At 52.0% G+C, this 20,660-nt stretch overlaps 1 protein-coding gene across 5 annotated transcripts in view; it reads left to right on the forward strand.

Moving 5' to 3' along the window:
* The window catches only part of IRAG1 (inositol 1,4,5-triphosphate receptor associated 1), a 119,751-nt gene that overhangs the window by 35,822 nt on the left and 63,269 nt on the right, over nucleotides 1–20,660 (forward strand). For 4 of the 5 annotated variants that reach the window (XM_046686074.1, XM_046686076.1, XM_046686078.1 and 1 more), the window contains exon 2: nucleotides 6,877–7,034. In XM_046686074.1, coding sequence (XP_046542030.1) covers nucleotides 6,877–7,034 — 158 coding nt within the window. Of the gene's footprint in view, nucleotides 1–6,876; nucleotides 7,035–20,660 lie in introns of those variants that run through there. The other variant, XM_046686079.1, reaches the window with a different exon arrangement.

A 20,660-nucleotide genomic window follows, 5' to 3' on the forward strand; every position in this document is an offset into this window, starting at 1 on the left:
GCCAACAGAGCCTGTGAGAGATCCTCAGGACTAGAGCAGTGGCCAGAGGGTGCAGAGCCCAGGGCGTGTTGAGGGGGGAGTACTCAGGGCCAGCCTCACCGAAGCACCACTAGGCCTCTGTCCCTGTGCTCCCAGCCCCTGGACCAGAGGCGTTGTGTTGAGGGCAAGAAGTCATTGGGAAAGTCCCTTCCGGTCCCTCATCCTCCCCTTCTTCCTTCTCCCCTGCTGTACCCCACCCTTGCTCCCCTGGGACTGACCGAAGCTCAGACTTGGGATGACCACAGCCCAGACCTGGGACAGATGACAGCGTAGACCCAGATACTGACCACAGCGTATCTGGGCTGATCACAGTGCTGTGCCCTCTCTCTCTGAACCCACCGCCTGCCACCACTGGCCCCACAACAGCGGAGGGAATGTCAGCATCCCCAGACCGTATGGCCCCCATGGGCTTAGTTCCCATCTGTCTGATGGTCTTTTATCTATTTGTCAGTACATAGGAGAAGCCCTAGCCAAGCCAGGACCATGTCTCCTTTACTTGCAAAAGACAAAGCCGGGGTCTCTGCTGCCAGGATGAACACCAGACTCTCAGGGCCTTGGTTGGGTTTTGATGACACCGTGGCTGAGAGGACTCAGCTGTCCTTCTCAGAGAATGAGAAAGAAACTCATAGAGTACAGACTATCTGCCAGCACCTTGCATGTATTTCCTAATTTAATCCTTTCCACAACCCTAAAAGATAGGTGCTCTTACCTCCATTTTACAGATGAGGAAACTGAGGCCAGGAGAGACTAATCCAGCAAGAAAGAGGCAGAGGGAGAATTGGAACCCAATCTGTCAGCTCCGAAGTCTCCCCAGCATCCCAAGGTTAGGAAGCAGAATGGGGCTGTCCTGAGGTGGACCCCATGGGGCTCGCTTGTGGGGTACAGGACCCAGCTCTGCAGTTGGCCAGGCCCAGGGAGCCACAGAGGTGCCTCTCAGCACTTCGAGCTGACCTCTGAAGATTGAGTCTTTCCCAGTGTGTCCAGGACTGCCCCGGGTGAGCGCAGGGAGCAGGGAGCATCGTCTCCCCATGTGGAGCCGTGAAAGGAAGGATGAGCAGGATGCACAGACCGTTTGCTTATGACTTACTACAAGCCAACCCTTCAGATAAGGGGCCAGAAACTGACGTGCGGAGCAGGGGCTCTGGGACCTTCTCTGACGGCGCCTCACTCACAGGTGTGGCTTTGAGCAAGTCCGTGCGCCCATCTGGGCCGGTAAGATGGAAGCAGGGGGTGGGACTGGCTGTCGTCTCCAGAATTTGCAGAGGCAGTGAGAGAGATGTGTGCGCAGTCATGCCAAACGATTCCGTCCATCCGAATTCTTCATCTAGAGATAGACCAGTGGTATTAATAGCAAGCTAATCTCTTTCAAATTCTTTGTGTTGCTAAAATGAAAGCAAAAATTCAAAGCTGGAAGAACAAAAAAACTCCCTTCTGAGAATTCTGAGTCATTCCAGAAAGGTCAGTGGAGTCTGGGTTAACCCATTGCTTCCCAGAAGGGCCTGTGGCTCTTTCCTGACCTTCAGGGATGAACAGAGAGAATGTGAGAGCCGCTCAGCTGGCAGGCCGTGCCCCTGGGACACTGTGGTGTCGGAGGGCCCTTGGTTTCTTTGGGACTGGTCACAAGGCTCTGGGAGAGGCACCCTTGGGGCCGTGGCGAGAAGCCACTGCTTGCCAAGAACAACACCCAGGAAGCGCTTGGCTCAGCCCTGCAAGGCGCTGGGGAGTCAGACAGACCTGCAGCTGGCTCTGGGCACTGCCCTTCACGGGCCATCTGATTTCTGGCAAGTCTCGGGGCCTCTGTTTCCTCATGTGTGAAACGGGCCTGATCATCACGTTGATAATAATAGTACTTAGTTACCCATCTCACAGGGCTGCTGAGAGCGCTGGAGGCAGGGGTCTCTGTACAGGCCCTTTCTAAATCATGACTCCTGATGGGGGCCCCCGTGCTTGCTGGGTCATAGGCGGCCCCCACAGGTAGGTACCGCCTGCTGAGGGCTGCAGGATGGAGGTGTTCCACCAGCTGTGGGTGGGCATGCCTGTGCTTGTACGGCCACTGTCAGAGCACCCTCTCCCCAGGGCCCACGGGGCCTACAGCAGCTGTTCCCAGCGGCGGAGCCTGTGCTGTGGACCCAACAAGTGTGGGACTTCCTGGGGTGAAAGGTTGGGTGGACACACTAATGGACAGTTGTGGGAATGGAGGAGTCAGAGGGTGAGTGGGTAAGTGGATGGACCAGCAGATGAATGGTTGGATTTGCCACCCCACGGTGGGGGTCACGCAGCCTCAAACTGTGGGACCCTCTCGTGTCCTCATAAAACCCCTGGCCTGACAGCCTGCTGCTTCCGCCCCACCACCATGCTTATCCCCACTGGGAATGCACACTCCAGTCCTCTGCTGTGGGGCGGGTCCTCATGCTGGGTCAGAACTCCTGGTGGAGGAGGCTGAGCAGAAGAGGGGAAGGATGATGGGGCTTGGAATCAGACTAGCCTGGTTTATAATCCTTGGCCTGCCACTTCTTCGCTGTGTGATCTCAAGCAAGTTGCTGAACCTCTCTGATCCTTAGTTCCTTAATATATAAAATGGAAACAATAAAACCCATCTCATGGGGGTTAAATAAGATAGCACTTGAAATGCATCCAGCATAGTGTCTGATACTCAGCAGGCAACCTAGGAATATCTAATGAATGAAAGAATGAAGAAAAGTATATTCCTTTGCTTTTCTTCGTGAGCATGGCCAGGGGCAGATAAAATATTTAAATATGGGTTAGAGACTTTCAACCTTCAGTTACACCAATGACTGGGTAGTTATCTGAGCAGAGGCTCTTAGATGATTTGCACCAGGTACAAAGGTAACTGGACCCAATCAGGTCGCGTCCCTCCTTCTGCACCTCAGTTTTCCTTCCTGTGAAATGGGCCAGGTTATGCTCAAGCACTGGTGGGGGGCGGGGCGGGGGGGGGGCGGCAGAGTGAGTAGCGTCCAAAGAGCTGATTGGCTCTTGGCAATGACCCACCTACCCCTCACTGACCAGGCTGGAGAGGCAGCAAGAAGGGCCTTGAAAATGGATTAAAGAAGGAGCCGCTGGGAGACCAAACGTTTCTGAATATTTTTTCCTTTTATGGCCGGTGCTCTAGATCACCGCTTCCTGGAGATTGTGTTCTAAACTTCGCCGTGATGGATGCGAGGTCCGCGTGCCCACGAGCTCCGGCGGAACCCAGATGTCACCCCGGGGGAGGGCCGCCGCTGCTACCTTGCTATTTTAAGCCGCGAGTTTATAAGAATGGATGGGAGAGAAAGGAAACAGGGCCGAGCAGCGTGGGAATGGCCTCGGCAGGCGGGGCGCAGGGCCCCTCCGGGCAGCAGTCCGGCCTCGTCCAGGGTGGGGCCGCAGCCGGCCTCCACTCTGCGGCTTCCTGCGGCAGCTCGCACCTCCTGGTGCTTGTCTGTCTTGCCCCGCTTCTGTTTCGCTCTGCTTTCCGGCCCTGGGACTGACTCCCGGTCTTTCTGGAGGAGCGAGAGTCAGAGGAAAGGGAGAGATTCTCTGATGCGACTTTGGAATTCTAGGATCGCAGGATCCTATGGGATGGGACCATCAAGTCCGTGGTTTGTTGTGACCAGGAAGAGTCCAGGATTTTAGGGACTTCCAGAGTTGGAAAAAGCCCCTGAAGTGGGTTGGGAATCCTGTGACCCTTGCCCCAGCCTTTGCTGGAACTCTCCCTGGAATGGGGAGCTCACTACCTTAAGGAGCAGCCCATCTTCAGATGGTTCCAACCACTAGAAAGTTTTCCCTTGCTTTCATTTGACCTTTCAGTCATTGGTGGTCCTCCATCCTTTGGGGACAACAGAACTGCATGAATGGCTTCCAAATATCCGACAAGAGGTTTTATTCCTCCCTGCACCTTCTCTTCTCCAGGCTAAAGGTCTTTAGTTCTTGAAACGCAAATTCTTGTCTCCCTGCCTCCTGCTTCCCCTTTTTTGAACATGGTTCATTTGTCTAAATCTTTGTTAACCTGCAGAGCACAATACACTTTGTATAGATTAAGACGTAAAGGAAAAGTGGAACTGTCACCTCCCATGTTTTACGAATCATACTCCTATTAAGACAGCCAGGACCTGCACATACATCACACATCATTTTAAGAGGTTTCTTGGGCAGTGTAGCCTATTTCCCTAGTGGAACTGGGGATTGTGGATACTCTTTTCCTCCCCTCAACCTTTGTTATCAAATACTTTGACCACTGATGTCACTGCTGCTGAAGTCCAAGTGAAGGTGATAGAAATTAATCATGGAGCTCATCTTTGGGCAAACTGGATGCTCAGTTTATTCATACATTTGGGGTGGGAGCCACAGCATGCCCTGGCCCCATAGCTCTCATTCCCAAGAGCCAGGCTAAAATCGTATCTCCCTGCCCTCCAGGCCTCCAGCTCTTCTGTTTAGATAGTCTATTCAGCATTTGAGTGTTCGTGGCTCAGCTCAAACACTGATTGTAACGTGGAATCTTCACTAAAACTGTATCCCACCTGTCATAGCTTCCATAGTTAAGGACCCTTTTCTGGGATCCTGCATCTTCTCACTTTCAAAGTATTTACCCCATTATACTGTTTGCCAACTGCCTCCCACTACTGGACTCTGCGCTTCTCGAGGCCCAAGACCACGTCTTCATCATCTTTACGCCACCAGCACCCAGCACAGGGCCTGCAGGGGGGAAGTGTAAATGAGTGTCTGTGGCGAATGAATGAATGAATGAATGCCTCAGTTCATGGCTAGTCTACTTGAGACGAGGTTCCTCGAGCTGACCAGCAGGGGTCACCCCAACTGTTCCACCACAGAGAGTGACAAAAGTCAAGATGGTGGTTACAATGACCAACCCCGGGGGCTAAAATTCTCGAATTCTTTAAATACAAATCAGCAAATACAAAATCCAGTATTTGTTGGCTAGAGCTGACGAGGGGTCTGATTCATAGTGGACACCCAGGAGATTCATCCAAAAAGCTCAGTAGGGACTCAGTAAATGGCAGCGCCCTTCATTCCCCTGTGTGTCCCAGCAGCCTCCTGGCTGCGGCTGAGGACCGGCTCTGAGGATGACATCTGCGTCGGGTGGTTTTCCTCTGCCGTCCAGCAGAACAGCTCCTTCAAGGAACCTCTGAAGGTCAAGATTGGCGGTTCTTGGTCCTGCAGGTCCCTGCGGGCTTCCCCCAGTGTGCTAGGGCAAGGGCACCTGGAGGAGTTTGGGAGCAGGAGGAGGCCAGGCAGAGCCCTCCGGACTCCAGGCAGCCTTCCTGGGCCGCAGACCTCCATGCACTGGCCGCTGTGAGCACCTGCTCCGTGCTGGGCGCGTCATCTCATTTCATCATCTGAAGGATCCTGCAGGGGAGGCATTCTTATCTCTGACAGGGAAATGAAGGCTCGGAGGTGAGGTCAGCGTTGAAGGCCACACAGCCAGTGAGGGGCAGAGTGGGGACTCAAACCCGGGTACCTGGTTCCAAGCCTGTGCTCTCTCCCCTCGCTGTGCCGCCTCTCTGGATGGAGAGCTCGCATCACCTGTCTCCTTTGCTAAGAGGAAGCGGGGGAGCCAGACCCCTTGGCTGGGTCTGTTGCAGAGATCGCGGTCCCAGACCTCTAGACTGGCAAGACATACGAAAGAGCTGTTAGCAGTTACAAGTTTGTAGTTACAAGTAGACCCCACCCAAATTGACTTAAACACAAAGAGATTTAGTTGTTTGTGTAACTGGCTGGTTCCGAAAGAGTTCAGGCTGCAGGTGAACTTTGATCCGGGCTCCAGCTTCGTTTGTCTGCAGGTCTCTTGACTCTGCCTCCCTCTGTGTGGGTCGGTTCCACCCTCAGGCTGGCCTTCCTCATGGAAGCAGAATGGCAGCGGCAGCACGCTGCGCCACCCAGAACAAGAGGAAGCTTCTGGGTCTCAGAACACTGTCGTGTGCTCATGGGCTGAGGCTGGATCTGTTGTCTATCCCTGAGCTGTTCACTGTGGTGATACGGATGAGATTGTACTGATCGAGGTCAATCCTGGCCAGGCCTCAAGGCTGCCAGCCCACAGGGATGGGATCAGCCTGGCGAGGGAGCCCTGCGCACGGCCACAGGGTCTGTCCTGCCTGTTGCCTCCAGAGTCGTGGCTTTAGCAGGGCTGACGGGCCCAGCGAGGCCTGTCCCTTAGTGAGAGAGCCCCGTCGTTGGGCTCAGAATTGCTGCTGAAGGATGTGAGGCAAGCTGTGGGGCGGGAAGTCAGGAAGCACCTTCCCCCCACCCTCCCCAACCAGAGACGGCTGTGGGGCAGAGCGGAAGGAGCCCTGGCCTCAGAAGCAGGAAGATCTGGAGTCAAATGCTTCATTCCTAGTGTGATTTGGGCAAGTGGCTGCCGCTCTCTGCAGCCGTTCTCTCATCTGTAAAATGTGAACGTTAATGTCTGCCTCAGAGGTCACCGTGAGGGCTGAACTAGGCGATGTTGGTGATGCTCCTAGGGTAGTGCCCGGCATCCAGCAGGTGCTCAATAAATGTACTCACGCATACGTCTAATCCCAATGGCGTGTCCTCCATGAGCTGTGGCCTTGAGGAGCTCGAAGCACTTTTCTCCCTTCTGGGATAGCTGTGTTTACTGTAAGGACCAAATTAGATGCAAAATCTCTAAGGTCACTTCTGACTTTGTCAACAGAGCCAGAGAGCAGGAGGAAATGTCATTCCAAATGTCCCCTGCACGCCTGTTCCAACCCCCTGTTGATGCAAACTCAAGCAGGCTCTCTCTGCAGCTCGTGGCTCCTGGAAATGGAATCCAGCTGGGGTCAGGGATGGGAGCCGATTTGACTTGTCCTTTTGGCGTCTCCTCAGCCTGCGGAGCCCAGGCCTCCCGGAGCATCTTTGGGGCTGACGCAGCGGAGGTTCCGGGCACACGCGGCCACTCCCGCCAGGAGGCTGCCATGCCCCACATTCCCGAGGACGAGGAGCCCCCTGGAGAGCCACAGGCAGCCCAGAGCCCTGCCGGCCAAGTAAGTGCCCCCCCTCCCTGCAGCTAGCCCGGCCGGGGCCAGCCAAGCACCTTGGGCTCAGGCCCCACTGCCTGGCCGGGCCAGAGGTTGTGCCCACAGCCTGTGCGGGCTGCGGTGGGCGCCCGGGGAAAGTGTGTGGCTTCCACACTGAGGAAGAAATACCCAAAGTTCATTTGAATCAAACCAGGGCCCCACATACCCTGAGAGTGGAACCTTCTAGGCTGTCTGGCCGAGGCCTCCTGGGAAGTCCAACCACCCCAACCCTGCAGGCAACCTCCTGGGAAGGAGGAAGACCAGAAGAGAACCATGGGCACAGAGGGCTCGTCCCGTCAGGGTTGGGGCAGCAGCAAAGGGTCATTTAAACTGAGTCCGCTTCAAATGAAGATCAAAATTCCGTAGTCAATGGTGAGCAAGATTTCCAGCAAAATTGTATTATGAAAAAGGAAATGATGAAAATGAGTTAATTTAAAAGGTCTCTTTGAAATGTATTATAGAAGTGAAGTTATGAAAACAAGTTATTTTTAGCTATGCATATTACAAAGTATAGATACATACTACTTTTTAGAATGAACAAAGAATTAATCTAGTGTGTTGATTTTGGTGTCGGTATATTTATTTTTATACCAACAAAATGATCTGTTGACATGATACCACATCCTTCACATTTCCCTCCGCAGCACCTTCACAAGAGATGCTCTTTGTTTAATGTTTAAGAGCTCCATTCGTTTTCCCCAGGAACTCTTTCAATCTTTCAGTATTTGAGTCATTCCCCTCGAAGAACTTAGCTTGCCCTCTTCCTCATAACTTTGTCTTCGTTTGTTAACCGATCCAGTTCCGTCTGCCCCTCGTTGGTCCGGCACCTTGCATGTAGAGTAATCCAGTGTGGTTTTCCAAACTTCATGAACTTGGCAGTTGGTTGGCACCGAACTTGTATTGTCCTGTCATAGCTGACGGTTGTCCGAACTGCCCTGAGCCACGAGACACTTGTGAAGCGAGGGAAGAATGTCTGAGGGAGCACGAATTTGATAAACGGGCAGACTCGTAGTGAATATTTTCATGTTACGATGACGTTTGCTTCCTTACACATCATAGCTGTGGGAACTTAGATAATAAATACTTAGAAAAGAGTGGCCTCTTGTATCTCCACATCCCAAGCTCGTGGGATGGAGATGTTGCAGAACTTGGCAGCCTCGGGGAGCCCTTGCATTCCTAAATGGCGTTGCGCCAAGCCCCCGTGCCTTTGGCCACAGGCAGCCAGCTCAGGGGTTTACTGAGCCCTGCTTCCCGGGAACGTCTTGGGCCATGTGGTTGCCGCTTGTCAGTTGCTCTCAGTGGCTCTGGGTGGCTCCTCTGCTCCTCTGCAGATGACATCTGGCCTCCCCCCAAACTGAGTGCTCCGCTCTGCCCCTTTCTTTCTTCTGTTCCTCACCCAGTATGGACGGTTCCCCCAAAGCATTGCCAATAGCAAACTGTAAGGTTTAACCAATGGAATTTTTTTTTTTAATATACTGAGAGCTTGGAGATTAAAGAAGGGAATGCTACAGAGCAAAACATTCAACAAGTAGATTCAAGAGTGACTGCTTCCGGTCCTCAGGTCACGATTTTGATGGGTTCTGTCCCCTTCGTGCCCCTCCTCTCCAGCCTGGCCTCCTTGCCATCACGGTCCCTGAAATTGTTGTGTCACTCACAACGACAGAGCCTTTAAGCCAGATTCTTAAGCAAAATCTAGCTCCTGAATCCTGGGCAACTCCCCCAAACAGCTGCCATGCGATGCTCCCCAAGAATACAAGTGTTCCTAAAAAATAGTCATAAAAGATCGGCAGAGATGCGACCACCCTCATGAAGAGAGCCTTTACGTTCAGTTCAGTTCCTCTTGGTTCTAAACCTCTCTAATCAATAGATGCTTCAAACCTTCTCCTCAAGAGACACAAAACCAGGTAGCACAAAACCCGCCAGCGCTTCTGACCATCTTGGCTTCAGACCACACGTAAGTGCAGCCGCCCTGGGGCAGAGGGAAGGGCAAGATTCCAGGGACGCCCAAGCAGGGGAAGGGATCCGTGAGCTCAGCGCACGGGCAAGGGTCCGAGAGCCCTGGCGGAACAGCAGGAGCTCCAGATTCCAGGTCCTCACAAGCTCACTCTCCCTGTGACCTTGAGTCAGAAGTGGACTTCTATGACATGACGGGGGGGGGGGGGGGGGCCCATGGTGTCTGAAGGTCCCGCGAATGCCACGACTCTGTCTCCCTGCTCGTGGGAAGTCAGGACAATGAAGAGGCTGTTTGCAGGTCCGATGGCCTCTGCATTGCCAGTCCAGCAGGAGAAGGAGCCATGAGGCATTCAGGTGAGCTGGAGCCAGGATGCCCAGGTCCTCTAAGGGAGGACCATTAGCACAGGACTTAAGAATCTGGACTGTGGAGTCAGACCAGGCTGGGCTCACATCACAGCAACTCGACATCCTGGTCAAGAGACCAAGGGAGTCTGTTCACTTTTCTGTGCCTTCAGTTCCTCCTCTCTTCCCCAGGGCAAGCGTTAATGACCGCCTCCTAGACTGTCCAGCCCAGCCCTCAGTACCTTCTTTGGCCTGAGGGACCGTGGAGCTGGGGCAGGTTAGACCCGAGACTGAAGGCCACATCAGATTCAGTATTCTTTTTTAGTTTTTGTTTTTTGAGGAAGATCAGCCCTGAGCTAACCACCACCAATCTTCCTCTTTTTGCTGAGGAAGACCAGCCCTGAGCTAACATCCGTGCCCATCTTCCTCTACTTTATATGTGGGATGCCTGCCACAGCATGGCTTTTTGCTAAGCGGTGGCATGTCCGCACCTGGGATCCGAACCGGTGAACCCCTGGCCTCTGAGAAGCGGAACGTGCAAACTTAACTGCTGCGCCACCAGGCCGGCCCCAGGTTCAGTATTCTTTTATTTTCTGCCCTTTCTGACAGGCACTGGCCCTCCCTGAGTTCTCCAGAAGCCCACAGGGCATCATCAAAGAAGAGCGGCTCCCTCCATTGTACCCATCAGACAACCCACAGTGGGCTTCTCAGGCAGCGCAGCCTGAGGGGAGGATTCAGGCCTGTGAGCCGGGCTGGAGCCTCCAGGGTCTGGAGCCTGGGTCCCTGGGAGCAGGGGCAGCCAGGCAGCCAGGGAAGGGGGTTGTCCAGGAGGACTCGCTGGAACTCCTGGTACCATGTGAGTTCCCATCTGTGAAGCAGGCAAAGAACAGAGCATCCTTCTGAGTTTACAGCTCCCCGGGGTCCAGTCCTGCCTCTGGTTCCTTCGGCTCCAGCCCTCATTTCCCATTGGCGGCATGAGCACTCACTGCGGTCTTCTCACGCAAAAACACAAAAGCTGTAGGCCTAGATCCTGTTTTTCTTTTTTGCGCGCACACACACACACACACACACAGACTCTTGCACGTACACAGATTCTCACACACAGACACACACCCTTTAGGTTCCTAATCAGAAGCTGTAATCAAAATCCACAAAGAAATAAAGCTTCCCAACAATGCCCTCTGAGGCTGTGTCCTGAGCATGTTGTCTGAGCTGGCCCTTCAACAGGGAGTGTCGAAGGGATGAGCTTGTAGCCAGGGGCTTCTGGACACAAGCCTGGGGCCTTCGGGGACCACAGGATGACAGACTGGCAGAGCTGGAAGGGATCCCAGATCGTGTCTAAGCCCCCTCCTTTAGGCGGGCAAAGTTCTGCACAGTGCGAGCCCCAGACCGTCATCTGAGAGCTTGTTAAACCCCGGTTGCTCAGCCAGCCTGGACCTGTAGAATCGGGTCTCCGGTGGGTCTTGGAATCTGCAGGGAGAGCTCCGCTGGGGAGCTCCCCACCTCACAGGGACGTCCGTGCCGGGGTTGGCCAGCTCTGCCTGCTGGGCCAGCTGGATTCCGCCTCCCCCGTGACTCTCCCTCAGTCCTGCCCTCCACAAGGCCTGCAGAGGAATGAAACCTGATGATGCAGGAAGGTGCTTTCTGCCTCTTCCCAGAGTCTCTTTTCCTCCAGTCCCTCCAGTCTTTGCTCCCATGACAAAGACTGTGTCAGAGGTTTGCCTAGACCCTCCTGTGGGCACATACCTGCCTGTCTCCCCCTCACTGTGGGGCAGCAGACCTGGCCCCAGATGCAGTGTGACCAGAGCATCAGTGATTTGCTGGCCTGCGACTGGCAGCCATGTTAGAAAACTGACTCATTGGGGTAGCAGGGCCTCCTCAGAGGCGCCTTGCAAACCTGAGGGTGCAAAGAGGCTCCTGTTGGCTGTGAGAGCCCCCATTTTGCCGGCTCTAACTGCTACCTGGACAGCTCCCATTTCCTCCAAGAGTTTCTAGAAACCCAAAGGCAGGTCCATGTGAGCTCATGAGTAGACCTCACATCTTTCACATTACCTGCTCCAGCATCCCCCACCCCACCCCCTGACCCCACCATCTCCATTGTCCACAAAGCCACTTAATAATAACAGCTAACCACGTGCCAGGTACTATTATACTGTATTAACTCATTTAACTTCCAATCAACCTAATGAGGGGGGGTGTCATCATCCCCATTTCACATCTGAGGAGACTGAGGCACAGAGAAGTCAAGTGCCTTCCTCCAAGGTCACACAGCTCCTAAGTGGCAGGCCCAGGATTTGAACCCAGGCAGCCTGGCCCCAGAGCCCACACTCTTAGTCTCTACCCTGCACTGAGCACTGTAGACTTTGCCTCTGGGGCCCTCTGTGAGAGGTGCCTGGGCCAAGGGGACACTGTCCTGTGCTCCCAAAGCTCTTGTCTGAGAGGGCCGACCTGGGTCCCTGCAGAACTCACTGCCATTCAATCCCCAAAGTGCCACAGCTTCCAGTGCTGTGTCCCCCAAACCCCTTCTGCCCACCGTGCTCCCACGTGCATGAGCCTGTGGACCGGGATCCTGCCCAGACACTGTGCTGCCTGTGCCTGGTCCTGTGCAGTCCCTTCCTCCCTCTCCTCCAGCCAGATGATGCAACAGCATGCCGTGATGCACATGGTCTCCTAGAAACACAGATCACCAAGCTGTCCCCGGCCCAGGCCACACACAAGGGTTACCCTCACTCCGGGTCTCCCTAGGTGCCTACTTCGTACCGCCCTTTCTGATGCTCTAGGCAGAAAGTGATGCTTAACCCTCTTGTACGGTAGCATCTTGTTGACTTAAGGCCGTTGCAGCGCTCATCTAACCAGTGGCAACCCTGCTCACACCCCACTCCCACTTTTTAATGAGCCGAAGTGAAGTTGGAGCAGGCTCTGGAGAAGCAGTTCTCTGTGTGTGGCCCTAACAGGAAGGGATCTGCCTGTGAATCTCCTAGAACCTCTGACCAGGAAGCTGCTGGGCCTCCTCCTCCTCTTTTGGCCCAGAGTTGGAGAGCATGGTAGCTGCTGCCATAACAAATCTGGAATTCTCTCCCTGTCTGTGTCAGCGTGGGGAGAACCCCATCCTGGCTCACCACCATCAGTCAGCAGGCTGGGCCCAGAGCCGATCCTGCTCGGCCATCCTTATAGAAGAGAAGAGCACCAAGCAGGGTTCCCAGGCAGCCAGCGGGTTCCAGAAGGTACAGGAAACCTTCCATTTCATAGGGACACAAGGTATAAGGAGCATGGCAGAGTGGAAAGAGCTGGGCTTCTCATCCCTGAGTGTGACCCTGGGGGAGTTATTCATTTGGCCTCAGTTTCCACATCTATGAGCCACTAACAACAGCAAAGCTTTAAGGCCCCCCTCTCACGTTCCAGGCACTGTGCTTGTTGCATACGTTATCTCATTTAATTTTCACAATACCCCTGTGAAGTAGGTACTATCATTATTGCCATTTCCAGGTGAAGACTTTAGGCACCAAAAAGAAATGTAACATGCACAGGATAACACAGCTAAGTGGTCGAGCCTAGAGTCAGACCCAGGCAGCTTGCCTTTAGTTACGAGAATAATCTATATACAGTGCGAAGCAAAGGACTCGGCACCAGGTGCTCAGGCCCTAATAAAACACAAAACAGTTTGCAAAAAGCTTTCACACGTATCACTGCCAGGGGTCCTCTAACACCACGCTGAGGACAGAGATCCTCATCCCCAGGAAACTGGAAGTTCAGAGCAATTGGTATCGTGTCCAAATGCAGGGAAAGAAGCGAATACGTGGGGCTCCTACTGCGTTCTTTACACTCATCATCTCAGATAACCTTTGCAACACCCTGTAAGTCAGCGGTGACCACACCCATTCTACAGATTAGGAAGCCAGCTTGGAGAGGTTAAACTAGTTGTCCGAAGTCTAGTCACAAGGAAGTAGCAAGGCCTAGGTTCCACTCTTTCATGGCTGTAAGCCAAGAAAACAGGGCAAGATTTATTATTTTTCTTCTTTCTAGTCCAGAAAATACTCCTTTATACTGCAGTGGAGTTTGTCTGAGCACATGGGAAAACTGTTCACTTCCATGCAACAGGTACTCAACAAACATGGAATTGAGTTGAATTTACTCAATAAATATTTCTTGAATTTGTTCAACAAATGTTTACTGATACCTAGCTAACCTAGGCCCCGCTCTCAGGCAGTTCCCTTCCCGGTGGATTTACAATCGAATGACGGTTCCCTCTGATCTGATTTGCTCTTGTGTTCTCTTATGACCTTGTCTGATCAGGAATCAGAGGACCCTTGTTCTGCGCTATCCCCGGGAATATCTAGCGCTTAACAAGAAGCTTAAGTACGTAAGGTGGACTGTCAGCCTTTTCCTCCGTTTTCCCTCCCCTTGGCTCTTCAGGCCCTGTCTTCACTGGCCAGCAGACTGGGGTGCTGTCTACACCTCCCTGGAGACCCCTTGGGAAATGTGTGCTCCCTCACTGGGGGAAAAAGGTTTAGGACCGAAAGAATCAATTTTCTATCAGGAATCAGATGAAGACAAATTAATGTGTGTAAAACACTTGGAACCTGTAAGGACTTTGCAGAATGGGGACCCCCCGCCAGCCCCAACTAACCAACTGAGAGGCCTCATGCCCTGCTTCCTCTGTGACAGGCACTGCTCTGAGCACTTTACACGTAGCTACCTCACAATGACTCTAAGGGACAGCTACAATTATTATCCCATTTTACAGATGAGAAAACCGAGGCAGGTAAGTACACTCTGATCACTAGAAACCAGGCAGCACCTTGGATGCTCCAACTGAGGATTTTGAATTCATCCTCTCTGAGCTCATTTCCACTTCTCTCATCACACCCTTTGCAAGAACAGCTTCAATTAAGATCGTCAATGAAATACCTTCAAATAAGTTATCCATAAAGCACTAGGATCTGGTGTACAAGATATTGGGAACGCCTATTGGGTACCTGCTCTGTGGCCTCATCCCTCCAAGGGAGATATTATTATTATCTTTATTTTATAAAAGAAGAAACAGACTCTGCAAACTATGTGACTCTCCAGAAGTCCCACAGTCGTGTCATGGTTGAGTAGAGATTCAAATCCAAGTTTCTGTTGAGGTGTTCCTGCCAGCTTTGCCTCCTTCCCTGGCCCCACCCAGCAGTAGAACCAGGGTCCTGGACACCAAAGGCCCTGGGCAGGTGGAGCAGATGCTTGAGGCCCCATCCTCTATGGAAAAGAAATTTGGAAAGGGTCAAGAGGACAGTTCCGCCAGGATGGCTTCTAGTGGTTCTGGTCACAGAGTGAGGGCTGTGAGATGGTAGCTGTGGAAGTGCCTAGGACAAAGCAGAAAGCGTTTTAGCAGTGTCAGTTGTTGCAGAAGGTCAGGAATGTGTATTACAATGATTTCTCCTTAGTTCCTATTGTGAGCAGTGGAGTAGCTCGCCATGTTTTGTTTCTCTGCTTCCCCTGTCAGACTGCATGTGAACCACTTAGGGTCAGAAGCTGTCTTTCATGTGTGTATCTCCAATTCTCAGCATAGGCTCTAGCATGCGGTGGGAGCTTAGGGAAAGGCGGATGGAGGGATGGAGGGATGGAGGGATGGAAAGATGAGTGGGTGGATGGATGGATAGACAGATGGTTGTGTGATAGGTTGGGTGGATAATTAGCTGACTGAATGATTAAATGCCTGGATTGAAGGGAAGATGAAATGGAGGGAGGAACAGCATTAGGAAAGCAGGGAGGAGGAGAGGATAGAAGACAATGATGGATCAATGGCTGGCTGGCCGGGTGATACACTCTCCACGGAGTAAGGCTAACAGACATTGTGTGTATTTCCACACCTCTGAAGTCTGTTGGCATGAGAGGAAAGACTGTGATGAAGAAGGCAGGATAATCTGGTGATTATTGATCCCTGACCTCTAGGAATAAAGTGGGCAATGGCAGGAAAGAGGGTCCACCAGAGGCCGGGCAGGCCCTGGTGCACGGAGGGCTCCACAGGGTGGGTACTGGGGAACCTTCGAGGAGCTGGAGAACTGGTCCTTGGCGCTTGGCAGGGCGGAGCCCCACCACCAGCAGACCTCAGCAGAGCCGCTTCCGCTGGCTCCCATGCTCTTAGGACTTGCCACTGGAATAATCATTTTCTCGCAAGTCCCCGGAGAGTCTTTTTAATCCTGTCACAAGAACGCTAAGTCCTCTCTGTGGCCAGGCCTCTCTCTACAGAAGCAGTCCCTGTTTGCCCTCTAGGCTGTGAGAGAGGCACGCAGGAATAGAGTCACAGCAGTGCTCGCCCTCCACCATCACCCTCACCATCAACATCATCATCATCATCATCATTCTTGCTTTATCTCATCTAATCCTTAAAACAAGCCTGGAAAATGGGGATTATTTGCTCCACATAATGTCTGAGAACCTGAAACTCGGAGAAGTTAAGTAACTTGCCCAAGGTCACCCCGGTGGGATTCCCATTTAGGCCTCTCCAACTTCAGTACCCTACACTGTCTTCTGGCAGGTTCCTCCTCGCGCAGGCTGTCTGCCAGTGCCCAAGGGCAGGAGCTAAACTCTCCACTCCTGCCTGGGCCGGGGCAGGGGCTGTAGCTTAGAGCTTCCTAGGGCAGGCCTAGTCACGTGACATCGGGGAACGGGAGATAACATTCCCGTCTCTGACACTGGCCTATATTTATCCCTGCGCCTAAGCGGTTAGGAAACTGTAGTGCATTCCTGGGAATTTATGAGCGAAATAAACATTTAAATGTTTCTATAAGGTTTATTTAAGGAGAACAAAATGTGAGCTGCTGGTTTATTGTAGGGCGAGCTTGCCAGGAGATGACCCAGCCCCTCAGACCTTGACTGCTCCAGGGAAGGACAGGGCCCCGGCAGGGTGAGAGGGGGTGCCCCTGCTGTCTTCCCTCCAGCTCAGTGTTCAGCCTCGTGCTAGCTGGAGAGCTTCCTGGAGAAAGGAGCTTGTGAGGAGGGGCGTAGCTGGGAAGAATGAGAGGGAATTGGAGGCCTGCGGGACATCAGGAACCAGAGGAGGTGAGACCAATGACCTGCAGAACACCATAAGGGTAGTGTGTGTAATGGGAAGGCCAACGGGCCTGGGGTTCAGTCCCTTCCACTCTTTGCCAGCTGAACAGCCCTAGATGAGTCCATTTTTTTGTTGGTAAAGTGGGGATTGAAACGAGAAAAGAGAGGAGAGAAAAGAAATGTATCAATCACCTTCTCCAAGCTCAGGGCCTTCCCTTTCCACTTCTCATTTCCTCTTCACGATTCTGCAAGGCCAGGAGGTATTATCACCTGCAATTTGTAAATGTAGCCTGGGGTTCATATGCGGATTTGTGGGAGGATTAATTGAGAAAACACAAGGGAAGTATCAGGGCCAGGGCCCAGCACACAGTAGGTCTGAGGAAGCGTCACTTCCCTCTGCCCACATTTGTTTCTTTGCTTCTCGTGTCTGTAACCCACAAAGGGCATCCCTACCTGGTCTGAGATGCAGGTGGTGAGAGAGGGAGTGGAGCCAGGGGCAGGTGGCCTTGGAGGTGAGCTTCTCTGGGAGTCATTGGTTACTGCGGCTTGGACAGCCAGAGGCCCCTCAGGAGATGCTCTGTGGCTCCATGGCCAGAAGGGCTCGGCCTTCCCAATTTAACTCCGAGGGGTTGATCAGACCAAATCTAAGATCAACAATCTCCTCAAAACCAAATTCCCAAGTAATGAATTCCCTCCTAAAGGCGACAATAACAGAATACAACACCTGACATATGGGGCATTTACTAGGTGCCGGGTGTCCTTCCATGAACTTTCCGTCTGGAGCTGCCAGATTTAGCAAATGAAAATACAGTTATGCCCACGCAATATCTGGGACACAGCTATACTAAAAAATTATTCGTTGTTTATTTGAAATTCAAATATCGCCGGGCATCCTGCATTTTATCTGGCAGTCCTATTTCTACATCAACCCATTTCATTCTTTCTTGTAACTACCCTGCGAGACATTCACAGATGAGGTAACTGAGGCGCCAGGAGGCGTGGAGGTCACTTGCCAAAAGTCACATAGCTCGTAAGAGGGAAGCTAGACGGTGAGGCAGTGTGGCTCCCCAGCCTGAGGCCCTGCCTCCCGCTTGCCAGCTCTGAGCAGGAGACAGGATGGCTATTTCCACTGCCTTAAACCTGGCGGAACTCCCCCCAAGGGCCTCTGGCGTCTTCCCACACTCTCCCCCGGATCACTGTCTCCCCAGTGCCTGTGAGAACGAAACCCGCTGGCACAAGACATGAAATTTCCTCACAAAACAGTTTTGCAGAAAACTCGGAGCGGGCCAGCCTGGTGGCGCAGTGGTTAAGTGTGCCTGTTCTGCTTCCTGGTGGCCCGGGGTTCGCCAGTTCGGATCCCGGGTGCGGACATGGCACCACTTGGCACACCATGCTGTGGTAGGCGTCCCACGTATAAAGTAGAGGAAGGTGGGCATGGATGTTAGCTCAGGGCCAGTCTTCCTCAGCAAAAAAAGGAGGATTGGCAGTAGTTAGCTCAGGGCTAATCTTCCTTAAAAAGAAAAAAAAACTCGGAGCAATTGCCCAGAGCCTGCTCAATCATTCTGGGAGCCGATTAGGGGAAGAATACTTTGATGTTATTACCGTATACTTTGCACACATTGGAAGGAGAGTGAGGAGCATTCCCGGACATTCCATGAGGGGATTAGAGGATTTCTCCCCGATTGCTTTGGGCCTCCTGGTTTTTAAGCAGCTTTGAGTTGTGTGTGTTCATGCTTACCTGCTTGGCACTTGCCACCCCTGGCTTGTTTCTGCCTTTCTGTGTGGGCACCTCTGTCCTGACCCTCCTCCTAGTGAGGGTGCCTGCGGTCCCATGCTCGAGGGCCACCCCAGGAAAGGTTTGCTGCAAGGCATAGAAAAGTTCTACCAGAAAGCAGCACCCCCAATGCCTTGTGGGCCACTTGCCTCACAGGTGTCAATACTGAGGGCACCAGGCCCTGGGCCCTCCCTGGGGTGGGGCTGAGGAGGGTACTTCCACCCACTCTCTATCCCATTGTGTTAACCAGGAAGCATTTCAGAGGCCTGCCTGCTTCCCCTTGTCTCCCCAGGCCCTCACCTAGATCAGAGCACATAATAGGTCTTTGGTAAATGTTTGCTGAATGAATAGACAGAACGAAGGATAATAATTGAGAATGTTTACAGACTGACCCCTCTCTTACAGTCTGAGACTTTTGAAAGCTTTTATGAGTCAATCATAAAAAGAAGGCTAAAACTGTCTGCACAATAAATAATTGGATGGAGCTGGAGGAGTAAGCTAAGGAGGGAGGGAGGGGGAGAGAGAGAGGATATCATGCCAGTGAGGAGGGTAAGAAGTGAATGGTCAAAAGAGCGGTGAGGATGGGAGGTCAGACTTGTCCCCCTTTCGTATCCTCTGGAAGGTGGGAGTGAAGAGCGGAGCTCTTTCTATATTGGCCTGCTTGCCTGCTGAACGGTTCTTTAAAGCAGTCCTTCTCAGGGCCTGGACCACATGGAGCACGGCTTCATCAGTTCTCAGGTCAAACGGTTTAACGCCAGAGTCAAACCATGGAAAGTCAGAAGGAGCATGCTTTTCTCTGTATCTGCTAGGGATATTTATATTTATCCAATTGTTCCCCCATTTTTATAGTTTCCTGATTTTATATCTTATATTTTATTGTTGGTTACTTTGAGAAATAGGTAGTGTATCAATAAAATACTGTAAATAAGTGAACTGTATTTTACTTAGCAGCCTGAATGTATTAAACTCCTGGAAACGGGTATACAGTATAACCCTATCAGCACCACAATTTTTTTTTAAACACAACACGCAGAAATTAATATTTGACCCCTCCTGCCCCTTGACATAGATCTACCCCATCTGTACCAATGCATGCTGGGAATTTACAGAAGCCCCACCCCCAGGGACAGCAGAAACCGTATGGCATAATGAGCATGAAAATGGTGTTTTAGCCCAAGTGCATTTCTTCTTGTTCGCCAGAGGATTCATACAAGAAAGAAATTCTCTAAATATGACAAGCATGAAAAAAGGTAATTTTCAGAGCTCAAACTTTCACAATCAAAATAAAATCCACCCAGGGAAGGAACTTCACACTGGCTGTAAGCCGTCAGTATTTTGATTGGCGTTGCCATGGCAACAGTCACCAGGGAGGCCGGATAGGAAAGGAGGTCCACCAAGATGATGTGGGAGTTACACAAGATGAGCAAGTCCTAGAGATCCATTGTACAGGGGGTGCCTATAGTTAGCAATACTGTATTGGATGCCTAAAAATTTGCTACGGGGATAGATCTTATAAGTGTTTTTATCACAGTAATAATAATAATAATAATAATAAAATAAGAAGGCAGGAGGAAACTTTCGGAGGTGATGTGTAGGTTTATGGTACAGATTGTGGTGAGGGTGTCATAGGTATATACTTATCTAGAAACTCATCAAGTTGTATATATTAAATACGTACAGCTTTTTGCAAGTCAATCAGACCTTAATAAAGTGGTTGGAAAAAAAAGATGTCAGTGGTGAAGGTTTTAAGCACAGGCTTCCTGTGCTCCAGAAAATCAGGACAGGTTAAGAATTGTATGCTACGGGGCCAGTAACTCAGATGCCTTCAGGGTCATAAGCTGACTCCAACCAAGGGCTCCTCTGCAGAAATGTGGACCCAAGATTGCTTCATCTCTTGGTTTTTCAGGAAAAGCAGGAAATCCAGACCTTTATGGGAATTCTTCCAGTTATGAAATGTTGGTAACTAATACAAAAACTGTGAGCGCTACTCACAGCAAATGGGCCCTCGGGCCTCTAATCTGCACCTCTGAGCTCAGAGAACAGGCTTCAGAGGGTGCTAATTCCCTAGCTGAGACCCAAGAGACCACAACAAAAAGAAATCCTTGTAGTGACCTGAAAAGAAGCCTCTGGAAAAACTCCAGCCCTTCCTGCTGCCCGGAGAATCTGCACAGTAGAAAAGCCCCCAATCTCCCCTCTTCCCTGGCCTTCCCATTTAACTTGGCCCCTGCCCCTGGCCCTGCCTGCCCCAGCCCAGCCCATCACCTGCCATTTTGACACACTGCTTCCCCTTCTTGACCTGAGCGGCTTCCCTGGGTACTGTTCCATGTGTGTCCTCAGGCCCCACCCCATGCCCCAGGATCTTCCTGCTTTCCTCCTGGCCCCTTGGAAGGCCCCAACCTCTTTGCTGCTTGTTGGCCTCCCACTGGGGGAGCCTGGTGGACAAAAGGTGGGGAGAATGGAGGAGGCCACCATTCATTTTAATGATAACGGTG

The sequence above is a fragment of the Equus quagga genome, chromosome 14 (assembly GCF_021613505.1).
Source record: "Equus quagga isolate Etosha38 chromosome 14, UCLA_HA_Equagga_1.0, whole genome shotgun sequence".
In the NCBI taxonomy this organism is placed as follows: Eukaryota; Metazoa; Chordata; class Mammalia; order Perissodactyla; family Equidae; genus Equus; species Equus quagga.